This window comes from Cherax quadricarinatus, chromosome 46, assembly GCF_038502225.1.
Source record: "Cherax quadricarinatus isolate ZL_2023a chromosome 46, ASM3850222v1, whole genome shotgun sequence".
Classification (NCBI taxonomy): Eukaryota; Metazoa; Arthropoda; class Malacostraca; order Decapoda; family Parastacidae; genus Cherax; species Cherax quadricarinatus.
The window spans coordinates 387,034-406,231 of NC_091337.1; the positions used below are offsets into that span (position 1 = coordinate 387,034).

Sequence of the window (19,198 nt, forward strand, 5' to 3'; positions counted from 1 at the left end):
AGGAGACGAAACATATGATAACGTTTCCCGGACGACTGTTAAGCCGTAATAGTGTTGGTAGAATTACCGACAATATGTAAAGTAAAAGGACACAAGTGCAACTAGTTGCACATTAGTTGCACTTGTGTCCTTTTACTTTACAAACTGTTAAGTCACGCAGACTTAACAATGTTCAGGTCTGTGGGAGAACACAGAAGGAAAGATGGAGGATGAGAACAGTGATGAAACCTCAAGGAATATACATTGAAACCAACAAGACATATCTAAATACAGCTGTCCAGGAATTTAACCTGAACAGTACACTAGTAAATTATAATTTATGTAAATAATGCTAGCATTAGGTCCTCTAATCTTCCGACATACATAAAGTAACCAGACGTAGCGATTTCTGAGGGTAGTCCCGATTTTATCTCTAGAAAAAAGTTAGTCACTTCCCATATACAACAGATAAACACGACAATTATCACCCAAGACTTACCTTCTGGAACTCCATTCCACATCCAGTCCTCACACTGCCTCATGGTGTGAGTAGATTCATAGGGTCCAATAAGAAGACCATCCCTCTCCATTCGTAAGTAAAATGATCCTTCTAAATGTCTTAAGACAGGGATTTCTCTCTTCAAGGCCTTTACTTCAGGTACAGTAGACGTAACAAGGTATTGATGATGATTCGGTACCAAAGGCAGATCTGATCCTGCTAGTTTGGCTATTTCTTTAGCCCAAAATCCTGACAAGAAGAAATTAAATAATCGTTTTATACTGCTTCAGGTATTTACAGGACTAAATCTTCTCAGCATAGTAGAAACCTTTTTAATATATTTCTGATTTCACAAAGGATAAAGTTTCTTTTATGGAAAAAAATATATTCATGTTATTCATAAGCACTGAACTGTTATATTGTCAGGATGGGCAATCCTTGTTTAACACTAGTCTTGTATTAAAATATCAAATATCAATGATATATTCACCTGCTGCATTTACAACTCTGTTAGCAAGTATGTCTCCTTCGGTAGTTGAAACAACCCATCTACCATCTTCCCTCAAATTTAAAGTTGTTACTCCCAGTCCTTGGAAGATCAAAGCACCATACCTAAAATAATATAATATAGTTGCTCTAATTCTTAAGCAAGTAATAGCAGTAACATTTTCATCAATACTGAGAAAAGATTAGCAATAGATGTCAATACGGACTGCATATGATTTATGGAGTTGATTCTGTCAATACCAGTAACATATCGGCTGACATTCCCATATTGGGTGGGGAAGGGACCATGATGTATCAAAGGGTTGTTGAACCCATGAATTGTAGCTACTCTTCCCTTCCTTAGATTAAACCTGCTTACCTTCCGTTCCTCAGATGCTGTTTAATAATAACTACTTACGCTCACAATACAGTGTTGCAACAAACTGTAAATTGTGAGTTCATTACCTTTGTAAATTGTGAGTTTATTACCTTTGTAAATTGTGAGTTCATTACCTCTGTAACTTGCTCAGCTATCAAAACTTTGGAGTCCAGTCCCTGGACCAATTATGTACCTCTGTAATCTTTTGACTACCGCCCACAGGATGGGTATGGGGTGCATAATAAACATATTAAACTAAATTAAACTAACAAATTACCTCCAGGTAATACAAATATGAACTGCGAACAAATGAAAGTAGCCATCTTACTTTCGAGCACCTTTGGCAATAGCCTGTGTTAGGGAGTATGGATCAACGTGGCCATCAGAAGCCGTGTACAGACCCATCAGAATCTGTAAGGAGATAAAAGTAAAGAGACAAGTTTATGTAGCCACAAAAGTTTTGAAGAACTTCCTGTACTTCTCACCCATCTAACTATCTTTGGGGGTGATTGCCTACGATATACATCATACAATAGCAAATATAAATAAATATGACTATTGTAGGAAAGTTGGTTACATATGAGATGCCTCAGGGCAGCGTCCCAGGCCCTCTACTATTTTACAGTACCATCAGTGACCTTCCTAATACTTCTCAGGAACTTAAACTAATTCAGTGTGCATATGACAATTTTGTCATCTCAAATGTAGATCTGGTTGTTAATGACGAGCTCGTAGAGATCTCTACTTGGATGACAACCGAGAAGCTCGCGCTCTGTATTGAAACATCTAAGGAGTGTTTGGGAACAGAGTAGAAAATATACACTCTACCATAAAGATAAATAATACACATTGAAAAATAAGTTGAAGACGAGTTCTCATTATACACCTTGAGGGAAAACTAATGTTCAGCATTCTCAGCTTGCACAGATCTAAGAAGATGAACAAAACAGTGGGCATTCTTTCTAAAATACGTTACTACCGTCGCTCAGGCATCATTACTCACTCCTTGCCTCACTTGTGGCATATGTGCATGGATATCTACTATAGATAATCGCCTGAACTCCATCATAACTCAACAAAAATCCCATGGCAGAGGCACGGTGAGCATTCATGTCAAGTGAAGTACCGTTTACAGCACTATGGCGGGGACAGCCTTATGACAAGGGCGCGCTGAGTCTTTCAACTCCATTTGAGCCATTCCTGGTACTCAGGCCGCAGCCCGGGTGCCAGAACGACTCAGGATATTCTCTGGAGATGTGTTGAACAGGTAACATCGGAGAAGAGAGTGAGTGAGCCAGACGAGGAGGACAGGGACGAGAGAAAGAGAGGAGGAAAAAGTAGTAGTGGTACTGGTAATGCTGGTAATAGAAGTAACAGTAGTAGTAGTGGTGGTAGTACAAAGAAGGGGGAGTAGTTTATGCTACAAGAGATAGAAGGGGAGCGAAGGGGGGCAACAGTAGTGGTAATAATAATAGAAAAGGTAGAAGCAGTAATAGTAATAAAGGAGTGATAGTCATAGCAGTAGAAGTGGGGTAAGAGTAAAGACAAGAAAAAAGAGCACTGCAGGAGAGATAAGAACCCACAAGGGCTAGGACCAAGAACACATGGAGGGGGGAAGACTGAAAGACAGAGCACACCAGGCAGAAGAAAAGAAAACAAAAAAAAGAAATATGGAAAAAAGGACAAGAGAAAAGGTAGGGGAATATAAAAGAATCATGACAAATCACGAGTGTTCTGAAGTTTGGAGTATTTGACAATGTAAGTAGAAAGGAAGGCATCTACAGACACAAAGCCAGGACTAAGAGTCATACAGTGAAAGCTGTGTATAAAGGAAGCTTCAACAAGACGACGGCTGTGAAGGCTAGAAGTAGGATACATAGTAATGGCAGAGGATCACTCAACAGGACGACTGTGATCGCTAACAAGACAGAAAAGGGCATTATTGGTGTCGACAAGTCTAACACTTTTTTGTGTGCTCTAAGTCTGTCACAAAGAGAGCGGTCTGTTTCTCCACAGCATTGAAGGGGACAAGAGGAGCATTAAATAAAGTTGACACCAGGGAAAGAAGTACGAACTATGTGCGGGCTATTTGTGTATTGTTCCATTCACGGTATAATGCCCTTTCGTTCTTGATCTTGTAAGTGCTTCTAGCAAAATCAAGTTTTCCATTGGTCTCCTCTCCCTTTTACGGAATCTAACATTTACGAACTCTTATATTAACATTATCAACATTAGCAATTGGCACTTACGTTATCAACATTGGCTATGGGAACCAGCAATTTGACCTGTTCTGGAGTGAGTAGGCACTGTGGTGCCTCGTGGTTACCATGGCGAGACATTTGGTACCTAAAGTAGATTTTTAAAAAATCAGGAAAATAAAGATAAAAATCCACAAGATTTCCAGATTATACATGAATATTTACTCGTATTTTTTTTTTTTTTTTAGCTTACTTCATTTCGTCTACCCGAACAGGTGTCGTAGCCAGACGAATGGTGCCAGGAAGATGCAGACCTATTTCTTGGTCCGTCTCTTGTGCAATATGAGCATACATATTTAAGCTGCAAAAAATTAACTTACAAAAAAACATTAACAAATGTGTTCTGGTTTATATGCTTGTATCCAATTATATTCATTTATAAAGGTTTCTCTATGTACAGTAACTATCACAACTAATTTTGAAATTTCTTGCGTTAAGAAAATTAAACAACTAGACATTCAAATATAGTGTGTTACATTTTTCATTATTCACACATTTAAATCATTCAAAATTATATTGATAGTGACACTAATGTCGAAGCTTTTCAAAAGCGTTTGTACTGATCACGCATCTCAATAAAACAGCAGCATAATATAATATCCTCTGATTTGCAATGATACATTACTACTTAAGCACAATGTGTCCTTGTAAGAGCTAACCTGTAGTAGTGTATTTTCTTCAAGTTGACAGTACCGTGGAAGGTTGTGGTGAGGCCGGCTGCGTGCCAGGTGGAGCCGGCTGTCAACTCGGACTTCTCCAGTAGTATGACACCCTTCTGCCCCTGAGGAGGGATGTCAGAATTCATGGATTACCTGATTAGCATAACTTGATACACCACACTGCAAAGATATCTTTTACCCAGCATCTGCATTCGTAAAGATAAAAAAAAATACCACAGTGAAAAAGTAAAGAGAAAAACCCGAGTGATTTTAAGAATAAAGAGGCACAATACCGTGACTGGAACAATACAAATAACCTGCACATAGGAGAATGAAGCTTATGCTGATGTTTCTGTCCGAATGGGATCGAGTAGAACCGAAACGTCGTCATAAGTTTATCCTATATGCGGGTTGTGTACAAAGCGCTTTTATGTTCTCATACACACGTCTTCGGCCCATGTGTACTCACCTAGTTGAGGTTGCAGGGGTCGAGTCCTACCTCCTGTGTGTGTGTAAGCACATGAAAACACACAGGTTATCCTGTTTATTTCTTTGATTGTGATTTTCTTCCTGAATACCTAAATATGACAGCAGATACCGAGGTTCTCTTCAGCGTTGTTATTTTGTCCAGGTACCTACATTTCGTGCTAGGTAGATAGGGGTAAGAGGAGGTGTAAGTAAAAACGTACTCATACGTTTCGCTGGGCAGGGTTTCGAACCAAGGACCTACTGGTTGTGAGCTGAACGATCTGATTACTGCGCTGCTCGGCACCAAAACATTGGTGGTAGTGGTGGTAACGGTATTTGTGAAAGTAATATCGGTGATGATGACTTTGACATTAAGAGTGATGGTGACAGCTGGTGGGAACGACGGAGACGGGCGGCAGCAGACACCGACGAGTGGCAGTAAGATGAGCGGCAGCAGCAGCAGTGATGGGTGGCAATAACGACAGCGATGGCTGACGACAGCGATGGCTGACGGCAGCGACAACTGACGGCAGGGATGTCGATGGCTGGCGAAGGTGACAACTGCGACTGGTGACGACGACTGGCTGGTGGTGACAACGGCTAGCGGCTGCGACAAGGCAACTTTGTTTCAGTGGTCATGTGTTTGGTGTCTGGCTAGCTGAGAGGTCTGTGGTTCGATTCCTCAGCAAGAGTTCACAGTTATATGCAATAATCACCTAGTAGTGTTTACGGGGGTCGATCCATAGTTCTCATAGTTTCCTGATTTCTGGCATCTAGTGCCCGATACAGTATCCTGTAGTTCGATTGCTAGCGCACTCAGCTCACACACTGAAGTGCGTGGTTCAATCCCCGGTACGGGTGGAAACATTAGGACGTGTTTCCTTAAGACACCTGTTGTCCATGTTCACTTGTCAGTAAAATAGGTACCTGGGTGTTAATCGACTGGTATAGGTCGCATCCTGGGACAAAATTGACCTAATTTGCCAGAAATGCTCTGTATAACAAGTGGCTTTCTGTATAGTATGTCACTGATGTCAGGTAGGTCTGTGTACATTGTACATGTACTTGTAGAAGCATAGATCATTATTATTATACCTACTCTTGAAGCTGTGTATGGTGTTTTCCTACCTCATCTCTTTTGTCTGGTTCATTCCACGTATCCTGAGGCAGACGAAAATAAACCATGGCTCATCTGAGTCTATTGCTGTCAAACCATACCACGGGCGGGTATAGAACCCGCGGCCAGATTAAAATACATGTGTCTCGTGGTTCCCTCTCTTTGCGTTCTAAACAACTTCTCCCTGTTCATTCTATGCGTGATGTAAATGGTTTAGAAAACCAACAAGATAAAGATTGAGACATTTGTATCTCATTCTCAATCATTTCAAGTAATTTCTGGGTGTTTTTTATATGGCATTATCCTGTCCCGTTTGATGATCCGCTCTTCTCATATTTTTATAGTATACATATGAAAAACTGTGAATTTCTCCACTGTTTCCTAACAATTTCCTACCACATTCTCCATTGCTTCATTCATTGCCTTTCTATTTAGTTCCCTTTCCCGCTCCACTTCATTCAAGAAGTACCTCACGAATGCACAGACTCTCCTATTAAAGTGAGATTTTTCTTTCTGCCTCGCCTTGTGTTTCTCTGCAATTTCACATGCACAAGTTATTTGAATCTCAGTACTGCCTGGTATTAAGAGATCTCTCGCATTCATTATCCCGTAAGCCAGAGTTACTTATGGGAAATCAAAGGTCGAGTCTGACCTGTTCACCCCTTCTTTCTCTAGTTTTATCCCTGATATGTTGACACTTTTTTATTAAACAAAACTGGATACATCAAGAGTGTGCTGCTACCTTATTCTATATGATAATTACACAGTGGGAACAAAAACTAGTTACGTTTCCCGGCCATATTTCATCACGCAGGATAGAGCTCATACAAGGTGTTGAAATCTGTCTGCCTGAGCAAGGAGACATCGGTAGGACAATGAGGATATCAAATATTCCAGATTCAAAGGTTTCCTTAAAGCAAAGCTATAATTACTATCACTTGGGAATTGCTCACACTTGAAGTTTTCCATTGCCACCTCCGAAATCTTAGTACTCCAAGTTTCGGGTCTCCGCTTGTGACCGCAGATTCTCACAGTTTGTTTCCTTGGGGTTGAAGTCTCTCATGATCAGTAGTCTTGTATTGCTGGTGTGGCCTCGTCCACCCACCTTCACTATCGTGTCCACCATCACTCTATTGTTGCTGTCGTATTCCTGTCTTTGCCTCCTGCTGTTGAGTGGTAGGGTGTAGTCTTCTGTGTGGGCGTGTGTACTCACCTAGTTGTGTACTCACCTATTTGTACTCACCTATTTGTGGTTGCAGGGGTCGATTCATAGCTCCTGGCCCCGCCTCTTCACTGACTGCTACTAGGTCCTCTCTCTCCCTGCTCCATGAGCTTTATCAAACCTCGCCTTAAAACTATGGATGGTTCCCGCCTCCACTACGTCACTTTCTAGGCTATTCCACTGCCTGACAACTCTATGACTGAAGAAATACTTCCTAATATCCCTTTGACTCATCTGAGTCTTCAACTTCCAATTGTGACCCCTTGTTTCTGTGTACCATCACTGGAACATCCTGGCTTTGTCCACCTTGTCTATTCTGCGCAGTATTTTATACGTTGTTCCTGTGTCCCATCACTGGAACATCCTGTCTTTGTCCACCTTGTCTATTCCGCACAGTATTTTATACGTCGTTATCATGTCTCCCCTGACCCTCCTGTCCTCCAGTGTCGTCAGGCCAATTTCCCTTAACCTTTCTTCGTTGGACAATCCCCTTAACTCTGGGACTAGTCTTGTTGCAAACCTTTGTGTGTGTGTGTGTGTGTCCTCACCTAGATGTGGCCGCAGGGGTCGATTCATAGCTCCCGGCCCCTCCTCTTCACTGGTCGCTACTGGGTCACTCTCCCTGAACCATGAGCTTTATCATACCTCTGCATAAAGCGATGTATGGATCCTGCCTCCACTACATCGCTTCCCAAATTATTCCACTTCCTGACTACTCTGTGGCTGAAGAAATATTTCCTAACATCCCTGTGATTCATCTGTGTCTTCAACTTCCAACTGTGTCCCCTTGTTGCTGTGTCCCATCTCTGGAACGTCCTGTCTTTGTCCACCCTGTCAATTCCTCTCAGTATTTTATATGTCGTTATCATGTGTCCCCCTATCTCTCCTGTCCTCCAGTGTCGTCAGGTCGGTTTCCCTTAACCTCTCCTCGTAGGACATACCCCTTAGCTCTAGGACTAGTCTTGTTGCAAACCCTTGCACTTTCTCTAGTTTCTTTACGTGCTTGGCTAGGTGTGGGTTCCAAACTGGTGCCGCATACTCCAATATGGGCCAAACGTACACAGTGTACAGGGTCCTGAACGATGTGTGTGTGTGTGTGTGTGTGTACTCACCTAGTTGTGTGTAAGTGTTTGTACTCACCTAGGGCCTAAAATCTGGAACTCTGCCTGAAAACTCTAGAACCGCAGACTCAACCACCATTTTCAAAACTACCGTTAAAAAACATCTTATCTCACTAACACACCCCATCATCAGCTAACCAAATGAAAACCACCCAATTTTCTTTTTTTGTATCAAGAACACATCCAAAACAATATAGTCTTACTCACATTATCTCTAATTCCTCCCTGATTTACACTTACACCCACCTAAATGACTGTAAACGTAAAAGTCCTAATACAGATATTGCCTATTAAATCTTAAGTTAGTCCTAAGTTTGCCTAAGAAATTTTTTTTTTATTATTTTTTATTATCGCACTGGCCGATTCCCACCAAGGCAGGGTGGCCCAAAAAAGAAAAACTTTCACCATCATTCACTCCATCACTGTCTTGCCAGAAGGGTGCTTTACACTACAGTTTTTAAACTGCAACATTAACACCCCTCCTTCAGAGTGCAGGCACTGTACTTCCCATCTCCAGGACTCAAGTCCGGCCTGCCGGTTTCCCTGAACCCCTTCATAAATGTTACTTTGCTCACACTCCAACAGCACGTCAAGTATTAAAAACCATTTGTCTCCATTCACTCCTATCAAACACGCTCACGCATGCCTGCTGGAAGTCCAAGCCCCTCGAACACAAAACCTCCTTTACCCCCTCCCTCCAACCTTTCCTAGGCCGACCCCTACCCCGCCTTCCTTCCACTACAGACTGATACACTCTTGAAGTCACTCTGTTTCGCTCCATTCTCTCTACATGTCCGAACCACCTCAACAACCCTTCCTCAGCCCTCTGGACAACAGTTTTGGTAACCTGCACCTCCTCCTAACTTCCAAACTACGAATTCTCTGCATTATTTTCACACCACACATTGCCCTCAGACATGACATCTCCACTGCCTCCAGTCTTCTCCTCGCTGCAACATTCATCACCCATGCTTCACACCCATATAAGAGCGTTGGTAAAACTATACTCTCATGCATTCCTCTCTTTGCCTCCAAGGACAAAGTTCTTTGTCTCCACAGACTGCTAAGTGCACCACTCACCCTTTTCCCCTCATCAATTCTATGATTCACCTCATCTTTCATAGACCCATCCGCTGACACGTCCACTCCCAAATATCTGAATACATTCACCTCCTCCATACTCTCTCCCTCCAATCTGATATCCAATCTTTCATCACCTAATCTTTTTGTTATCCTCATACCCTTACTCTTTCCTGTATTCACTTTTAATTTTCTTCTTTTGCACACCCTACCAAATTCATCCACCAATCTCTGCAACTTCTCTTCAGAATCTTCAAAGAGCACAGTGTCATCAGCAAAGAGCAACTGTGACAACTCCCACTTTATGTGTGATTCTTTATCTTTTAACTCCACGCCTCTTGCCAAGACCCTCGCATTTACTTCTCTTACAACCCCATCCATAAATATATTAAACAACCACGGTGACATCACACATCCTTGTCTAAGGCCTACTTTTACTGGGAAATAATTTCCCTCTTTCCTATGTACTCTAACTTGAGCCTCACTATCCTCGTAAAAACTCTTCACTGCTTTCAGTAACCTACCTCCTACACCATACACCTGCAACATCTGCCACATTGCCCCCCTATCCACCCTGTCATACGTCTTTTCCAAATCCATAAATGCCACAAAGACCTCTTTAGCCTTATCTAAATACTGTTCACTTATATGTTTCACTGTAAACACCTGGTCCACACACCCCCTACCTTTCCTAAAGCCTTCTTGTTCATCTGCTATCCTATTCTCCGTCTTACTCTTAATTCTTTCAATAATAACTTTACCATACACTTTACCAGGTATACTCAACAGACTTATCCCCCTATAATTTTTGCACTCTCTTTTGTCCCCTTTGCCTTTATACAAAGGAACTATGCATGCTCTCTGCCAATCCCTAGGTACCTTACCCTCTTCCATACATTTATTAAATAATTGCACCAACCACTCCAAAACTATATCCCCACCTGCTTTTAACATTTCTATCTTTATCCCATCAATCCAGGCTGCCTTACCCCCTTTCATTTTACCTACTGCCTCACGAACTTCCCCCACACTCACAACTGGCTCTTCCTCGCTCCTACAAGATGTTATTCCTCCTTGCCCTATACACGAAATCACAGCTTCCCTATGTTCATCAACATTTAACAATTCCTCAAAATATTCCCTCCATCTTCCCAATACCTCTAACTCTCCATTTAATAACTCTCCTCTCCTATTTTTAACTGACAAATCCATTTGTTCTCTAGGCTTCCTTAACTTGTTAATCTCACTCCAAAACTTTTTCTTATTTTCAACAAAATTTGTTGATAACATCTCACCCACTCTCTCATTTGCTCTCTTTTTACATTGCTTCACCACTCTCTTAACCTCTCTCTTTTTCTCCATATACTCTTCCCTCCTAAGAAACTCTTCCATTATATGAGCTTCAATAGAAATAATGTATCATGCCAAGACAAATCCAATCCCATTACTAAATTTACCATCTGTAATATTATTATGTGACAGGTGCTATCTCACTATTGTAAATCTGTTGTACAAGAATGGTATACAATAACGACAAGATGAAACTAAGACACATATGTAACATCTGGGTATCTTTATTGTAGACGTTTCGCCATCCAATGGTTTTATCAATACAAATTCCAGGACATAACTTGAAGACTCGGTATTGTATACCATTCTTATACAACTTGTCAGACACTGCAACATCATGGAGTCTTGATTCTAAGGACATGTACATAACCTTCACGACAACGACAACCACTACTTCAACTAACCCATCTCTTTGGGTAGGACCTACTTCCACTGGAGAATCCCGCCTACCAGTGACTAGGCCCTCGTCTGCTACACGTACCATTTCCACATGACGTTAGTATAAAAGCGCCAGGCTCCTTGCTTCTGCTTCAGACTCTACACGGCTTCGGTGCTCTTCGCACCAACTCCAAGGTTGGGGGACTGATTACCTCATTTTCTGTATATAGTTCTACTGTCTTCAAGTTATGTCCTGGAATTTGTATTGATAAAACCACTGGATGGCGAAACGTCTACAATAAAGATACCCAGATGTTGCGTATGTGTCTCAGCTTTATATTGTAAATCTCATTATGCATGCATCAAATTATGTATCTATTTAATAATGTATGTTCAAATGTACTGCTCCATAAGCTATATCAATGTGGAGTAAGAATTAGTTTTAGTCAGCCCTAAATGCCTAGGCATGCTAGTGGCCTTCTTTGAAATAAATATTTTATAACATGTTAACCAAACATTGTAAGCTTTACAAGGAAATAAAAGTTTTGATTTTGATTCTGATCTGTCTGTCTGTCTGTGTGTTATTACCTAGTTAAGCTTTCAGAGTCGATCAATAGTTAATGGACCAGCAGCCTCTTTACATTGTTTGTCGCCATTTGTTTCAGTGATGACATCGTCTTAATCTCTGTGAGAGGTTTTATAAGACTCAAGTCAGAGTAATTATGCTAGTTGACCTGACCTGCCTGGCGAGGTGGTAGGCGATGCTTGTTCCAGCGATGCCCCCGCCAATGATCACCGTCTCTGCCGTGTCCGGACATTCTCTGCCGAAGCTGTAAAGTAAAAATATGATGTTCATGTTCATTAGAACACTCCAGGATGATTTGAATAGACTGGCGCAATGGTCGGAGAAGTGGCAGATGCAGTTTAATATTGACAAATGCAAAGTTCTAAATGTTGGACAGTTAAGTAACCATGCCACATATAAACTAAATAATGTAGATCTTAATACTACCGATTGTGTAAAGGATTTAGGAGTTCTGGTTAGCAGTAACCTAAAACCAAGACAACAGTTATCATCTGTTGACTGGGGTAACGAAGAGAGCTATCAATATGACAGTTTTCTGAACACTATACATGCTGCACAAAGAACGTTTATCCCTTATAAAGAAATTAGATCAAATAGAAATGACCCAAAATGGATGAAAAATAGGCTGAAATATCTACTAGGGCATAAGAAAGGAATTTATAGGCGTATCAAAAGAGGCGAGGGTCATCTTATGAATCAATATATTGACATTAAGAGGGACATTAAAAAGGGGATAAGAAAAGCTAAAAGGGATTATGAAATTAAAATTGCTAGGGATTCTAAAACTAACCCAAAAAGTTTTTTCCAGGTATATAGAACAAAAGTCAGAGATAAGATAGGTCCCCTTAAAAATAACTATGGGCACCTTACTGACAAAGAGAATGAAATGTGCTCGATTTTAAATAATTATTTTCTCTCGGTTTTTACACAGGAAGACACTAATAATATTCCAGTAATTAATTTTTATAGTGGGCCAGAAGAAGATAAATTATGTAACATCACAGTCACTAGTGAAATGGTTGTGAAGCAGATAGACAGACTGAAGCAAAATAAGTCACCGGGTCCTGATGAGGTTTTTTCAAGGGTTCTTAAGGAATGCAAAATGGAAGTCTGTGAACCATTAACTAATATTTTTAATTTATCTCTTCAAACAGGTGTAGTGTCTGATATGTGGAAGATGGCTAATGTAATTCCTATTTTTAAAACAGGGGACAAGTCGTTACCGTCAAATTACCGCCCAATAAGCCTGACCTCAATTGTAGGCAAATTAGTAGAGTCAATTATAGCTGAGATTATAAGAAGCCATCTCGATAAGCATAGCTTGATTAATGATACTCAGCATGGATTCACAAGAGGCCGGTCTTGTCTAACTAATTTATTAACTTTCTTCAGTAAAGCTTTTGAGGCTGTTGACCACGATGGAGAATTTGATATTATTTACTTAGATTTTAGTAAGGCATTTGATAGAGTTCCGCACCAAAGACTGTTGAAGAAAGTAGCATCTCATGGCATTGGGGAAAGGGTGCTCTCGTGGATCGAATCATGGCTCACAGACAGGAAGAAGAGAGTGTCCATAAATGGGGTTAAATCCGAGTGGGGATCAGTAACAAGTGGCGTTCCACAGGGATCAGTCTTGGGCCCGTTGTTGCTTATAATATATATCAATGATCTTGATGAAGGAATTACTAGTGATATGAACAAATTCGCCGATGACACGAAGATAGGGTTATGGTAAGCAGCAACCTTAAACCAAGACAGCAATGAGGAAATGGTATGGTGATACCGACAAGATGTGGAAAAAGACACTTCTGTACAGTTCAGGACATTTATTAAGGGAAACGTTTCGCCACGAGTGGCTTCTTCAGTCCTAATACAGAGAAAACTAAGAAAACATTTATATATATAGTGGCAGGAGTCAGGTGAGGTGACGCGTGGGTAGAGGTGGTAGTAGTAGTAGTAGTAGTAGTAGTAGTAGTAGTAGTAGTAGTAGTAGTAGTAGTAGTAGTAGTAGTAGTAATGGAACTAAGTAGGTGAGGCAAGAGAGGGACCTGCTGGCATCAAGTAACACCAGTTCCCAGGATGGGTAATATCCTCTTGCTTAGTAATTTTGAAATACTGTAACTACAGGATTTCTGTCAGTAACACTATAAAGCAAAAATCCGGTAGTTACAGTATTTCAAAATTACTAAGCAAGAGGATATTACCCATCCTGGGAACTGGTGTTACTTGATGCCAGCAGGTCCCTCTCTTGCCTCACCTCCTTAGTTCCATTACTACTACTATTACTACCACCTCTACCCACGCGTCACCTCACCTGACTCCTGCCACTATATATATAAATGTTTTCTTAGTTTTCTCTGTATTAGGACTGAAGAAGCTACTCTTGGCGAAACGTTTCCTTTAATAAATGTCCTGAACTGTACATAAGTGTCTGTACATAAGGTCTTGCTTCTCCAGGAGGAGATTAGGAGGCTGAAGGTCCACCTCACTGGGTCTGGGAGGGAGTGTGAGGTGGCTGGAGTTGTGGGGAATGAGGCTTCTAGCAGTGAGGTGCAGTCTGTCTCTCGCTGTGAGGAGGCTGTAGTTGGGGAGGTAGCAACGGCTACCAGCAGTGAGGTGCAGTCCAGCACCTGCTACAAGTGGCGAGTGGTTCACAGTAATGGGAGGCGCATCAGAGTAAGGAAAGTTAAGAGTGAAGATCTGAAGGTAGGAAATCGCTTCTCCGTTCTTCAGGATGAATGTACTTCAGTGGCCAGTGAAGGTAAGGGTACTACTGCCCCTACTAATGGAGGTAAGCGCATTCTTGTGGTTGGTGACTCTCAGGTAAGATATATTGACCGTGCTTTTTGTAATAGGAATAAGATGAGAGATAGAGTGTGCTTCCCTGGAGCTGGTGTTGGGGACATTGTCAACAGGCTGGATAATATCATGTCAGGTAATGGGAACAAGCCCATTATCTGTCTCAGTGCTGGTGGAAATGATATTGGGAAGGGTAGGAGAGAAGAGCTGCTAGATAAGTACAGGTCAGCTATAGATTTCATTAAGTCTAAGGGAGGGATCCCAATCATATGTAGCATCTTGCCTAGAAGGGGAGTAGGAAATGAATGATTGTCTAGGGCAATTGGTGTAAATTGCTGGCTAGACAGATACTGCAAGGAACTTGCAATCCCATTCATTGACAACTGGAACAACTTTTATGGCAAACATGATATGTATGCAAGGGATGGGGTACATCTCTCTGGGGCTGGGGTGGTAGCACTTGCAGACTCGATTGAGAAGGCCATTGGTGAAATGCCTATGATTTTAAACTGATGGAAGATAGAGGTATGGGTGTGTGTGGGAAACAAGCAGGTTGCAACACTTGGGTTGGAAATAGTAAATGTATAAAAGGCATTCAGCATGAAGTTATAAATAAAGACAATAGATCAGGTCAGCAAACAAAGGGGGACAGCAGAGGGCAGCAAGGGACTAGCTCCCTTAAGGTTTACTATACTAATAGCAGGAGTGTAAGAAATAAGATAGATGAGCTAAGATTAATTGCAAGTGCAGGAAACATAGATATTATTGCTATAACAGAGACCTGGCTCAATCTGAAAGATAGAGAGATGCCCTCTGAATGTCACATACAAGGCTATAAATTATTCCACACTGACAGGGTCAACAGGAAAGGTGGTGGAGTAGCGATGTATGTCAGAGACAATTTAAATTGTTGTGTTAGACAAGATATTAAATTAGAAGCGTCAGCCACTGAATCTGTTTGGTTACAGCTTCTCGAGGGCCGAGAAAAACTAATTTTGGGTGTAATTTACAGGGCCCCAAATCTTGATAGGGAGTGCAGTAAACTTCTATGGGACGAAATTCGTAAGGCATCTACATACGAAAATGTTGTGCTAATGGGAGATTTCAACTATAGACAGATTGACTGGAGCAATTTGACAGGAAATATAGAGTCAGGTGACTTTCTTGATACGATCCAGGATTGTTTTTTAAAACAGTTTGTGACAGAGCCAACTAGGGGAAATAACCTCCTTGACTTGGTTCTTGCCAGTAGGGAAACACTAATTAATAATCTTGAGGTTAATGATGAGCTTGGGGAAAGTGATCACAAATCACTCAGTTTTAATATATCATGGAATTCCCCTAATAATGGCAATCAAGTCTCCGTCCCTGACTTTCGCTTGGCTGATTTCATAGGACTGAAAAATTACTTAGGTGGGCTGAACTGGAATGACCTGACTAAGGGTCAGGTAGGTGGTGATGGTTGCCGATATGATGCTTTCCAGGGCATAGTTCTAGCTGCTCAGTCAAATTATGTTCCAAATAGGGAAATCAGATCAAACAAAAATGATCCTAAATGGATGAACAATAGATTAAAATATCTGATTGGTCAAAAGAGAGGCATATATAGGCAAATCAAAAGAGGAGAGGGGCAATTAAGAAATCGATATATTCAGTTAAAGAGAGAAATAAAAAAGGGAATTAGAAAAGCAAAAAGAGATTATGAGGTTAAGGTTGCAAGAGAATCGAAGACTAACCCAAAAGGATTCTTTCAGGTATACAGAAGTATGATCAGGGACAAGATAGGCCCACTCAAAAGTTCCTCGGGTCAGCTCACCGACAGTGATAAGGAAATGTGTAGATTTTTTAACACATACTTCCTCTCAGTTTTTACACAGGAGGATACCAGCGATATTCCAGTAATGATAAATTATGTAGAACAGGACGATAATAAACTGTGCACGATTAGGGTCACAAGTGACATGGTCCTTAGGCAAATAGATAAATTAAAACCTAACAAATCCCCAGGCCCTGATGAACTGTATGCAAGGGTTCTAAAGGAATGTAAAGAGGAGCTTAGCACACCTTTGGCTAATCTTTTCAACATATCACTACAAACTGGCATGGTGCCAGATAAGTGGAAAATGGCAAATGTGATACCTATTTTCAAAACAGGTGACAGGTCCTTAGCTTCGAACTATAGACCAATAAGCCTAACCTCCATAGTGGGAAAATTTATGGAATCAATAATTGCCGAGGCAGTTCGTAGCCACCTTGAAAAGCATAAATTAATCAACGAATCTCAGCATGGTTTTACAAAGGGGCGTTCCTGCCTTACGAATTTATTAACTTTTTCCACTAAGGTATTTGAGGAGGTAGATCATGGTAATGAATATGATATTGTGTATATGGACTTCAGTAAGGCTTTTGACAGGGTCCCACATCAGAGACTATTGAGGAAAATTAAAGCACATGGAATAGGAGGAGAAATTTTTTCCTGGATAGAGGCATGGTTGACAAATAGGCAGCAGAGAGTTTGCATAAATGGGGAGAAATCAGAGTGGGGAAGCGTCACGAGCGGTGTTCCACAGGGGTCAGTGTTGGGCCCCCTGCTGTTCACAATCTACATAAACGACATAGATGAGGGCATAAAAAGCGACATCGGCAAGTTTGCCGATGACACCAAAATAGGCCGTCGAATTCATTCTGACGAGGACATTCGAGCACTCCAGGAAGATTTGAATAGACTGATGCAGTGGTCGGAGAAGTGGCAGATGCAGTTTAATATAGACAAATGCAAAGTTCTAAATGGACAGGACAATAACCATGCCACATATAAACTAAATAATGTAGATCTTAATATTACGGATTGCGAAAAAGATTTAGGAGTTCTGGTTAGCAGTAATCTGAAACCAAGACAACAGTGCATAAGTGTTCGCAATAAAGCTAATAGAATCCTTAGCTTCATATCAAGAAGCATAAATAATAGGAGTCCTCAGGTTGTTCTTCAACTCTATACATGTTAGGTAAGACACATATGCAACAGTTAGGTATCTTTATTTCGAAACGTTTCGCCTACACAGTAGGCTTCTTCAGTCGAGTACAGAAAAGTTGATAGAAGCAGAAAATACTTGAAGACGATGTAATCAGTCCATCACCCTTAAAGTTTTGAGGTGGTCAGTCCCTCAGTCTGGAGAAGAGCATTGTTCCAAAGTATGAAACAATTTGGAGATGAAGTGAGAGGATGGAGCCTTATATAGCGCCAGGAGGTGAGACGTAGGTCACTAGAAGAGGTAAGAACGCAGATGTTGGGAGGTCAGGTCCCTCTCAAATCCAGCCGTTCTCACTAGTAGAGGTTGTCGAAGTTGATTGCAGGTCTGTACCAAGATACCCTTGTGTTACAGTGTCTGACAGATTGACCATTAAAATGGTATAAAATACCGACAGGTTGTTAGGTAAGACACATATGCAACAGTTAGGTATCTTTATTTCGAAACGTTTCGCCTACACAGTAGGCTTCTTCAGTCGAGTACAGAAAAGTTGATAGAAGCAGAAAATACTTGAAGACGATGTAATCAGTCCATCACCCTTAAAGTTTTGAGGTGGTCAGTCCCTCAGTCTGGAGAAGATGGACTGATTACATCGTCTTCAAGTATTTTCTGCTTCTATCAACTTTTCTGTACTCGACTGAAGAAGCCTACTGTGTAGGCGAAACGTTTCGAAATAAAGATACCTAACTGTTGCATATGTGTCTTACCTAACAACCTGTCGGTATTTTATACCATTTTAATGTTCAATCTGTCAGACACTGCAACACAAGGGTATCTTGGTACAGACCTGCAATCAACTTCGACAACCTCTACTAGTGAGAACGGCTGGATTTGAGAGGGACCTGACCTCCCAACATCTGCGTTCTTACCTCTTCTAGTGACCTACGTCTCACCTCCTGGCGCTATATAAGGCTCCATCCTCTCACTTCATCTCCAAATTGTTTCATACTTTGGAACAATGCTCTTCTCCAGACTGAGGGACTGACCACCTCAAAACTTTAAGGGTGATGGACTGATTACATCGTCTTCAAGTATTTTCTGCTTCTATCAACTTTTCTGTACTCGACTGAAGAAGCCTACTGTGTAGGCGAAACGTTTCGAAATAAAGATACCTAACTGTTGCATATGTGTCTTACCTAACAACCTGTCGGTATTTTATACCATTTTAATGTTCAACTCTATACATCATTGGTTAGGCCTCATTTAGATTATGCTGCACAGTTTTGGTCACCGTATTACAGAATGGATATAAATTCTCTGGAAAATGTACAAAGGAGGATGACAAAGTTGATCCCATGTATCAGAAACCTTCCCTATGAGGATAGACTAAGGGCCCTGAATCTGCACTCTCTAGAAAGACGTAGAATTAGGGGGGATATGATTGAGGTGTATAAATGGAAGACAGGAATAAATAAAGGGGATGTAAATAGTGTGCTGAAAATATCTAGCCTAGACAGGACTCGCAGCAATGGTTTTAAGTTGGAAAAATTCAGATTCAGGAAGGATATAGGAAAGTACTGGTTTGGTAATAGAGTTGTGGATGAGTGAAACAAACTCCCGAGTACAGTTATAGAGGCCACAACGTTGTGTAGCTTTAAGGGTAGGTTGGATAAATACATGAGTAGATGTGGGTGGGTATGAGTTGGACCTGATAGCTTGTGCTACCAGGTCGGTTGCCGTGTTCCTCCCTTAAGTCAATGTGACCTGGCCTGACTAGGTTGGGTGCATTGGCTTAAGCCGGTAGGAGACTTAGGCCTGCCTCGCATGGGCCAGTAGGCCTGCCGCAGT

General features: G+C 41.2%; 1 protein-coding gene across 1 annotated transcript in view; it reads right to left on the reverse strand.

The window, feature by feature from the left end:
• The window catches only part of LOC128696648 (dimethylglycine dehydrogenase, mitochondrial), a 65,270-nt gene that overhangs the window by 39,510 nt on the left and 6,562 nt on the right, over nucleotides 1-19,198 (reverse strand). Inside the window, exons 2-8 of the mRNA XM_053787970.2 lie at nucleotides 11,736-11,826; nucleotides 4,261-4,382; nucleotides 3,795-3,902; nucleotides 3,593-3,689; nucleotides 1,672-1,754; nucleotides 969-1,090; nucleotides 479-727 (exon numbers count right to left, since the gene is read on the reverse strand). Coding sequence (XP_053643945.2) covers nucleotides 479-727; nucleotides 969-1,090; nucleotides 1,672-1,754; nucleotides 3,593-3,689; nucleotides 3,795-3,902; nucleotides 4,261-4,382; nucleotides 11,736-11,826 — 872 coding nt within the window. The remainder of the gene's footprint in view (nucleotides 1-478; nucleotides 728-968; nucleotides 1,091-1,671; nucleotides 1,755-3,592; nucleotides 3,690-3,794; nucleotides 3,903-4,260; nucleotides 4,383-11,735; nucleotides 11,827-19,198) is intronic.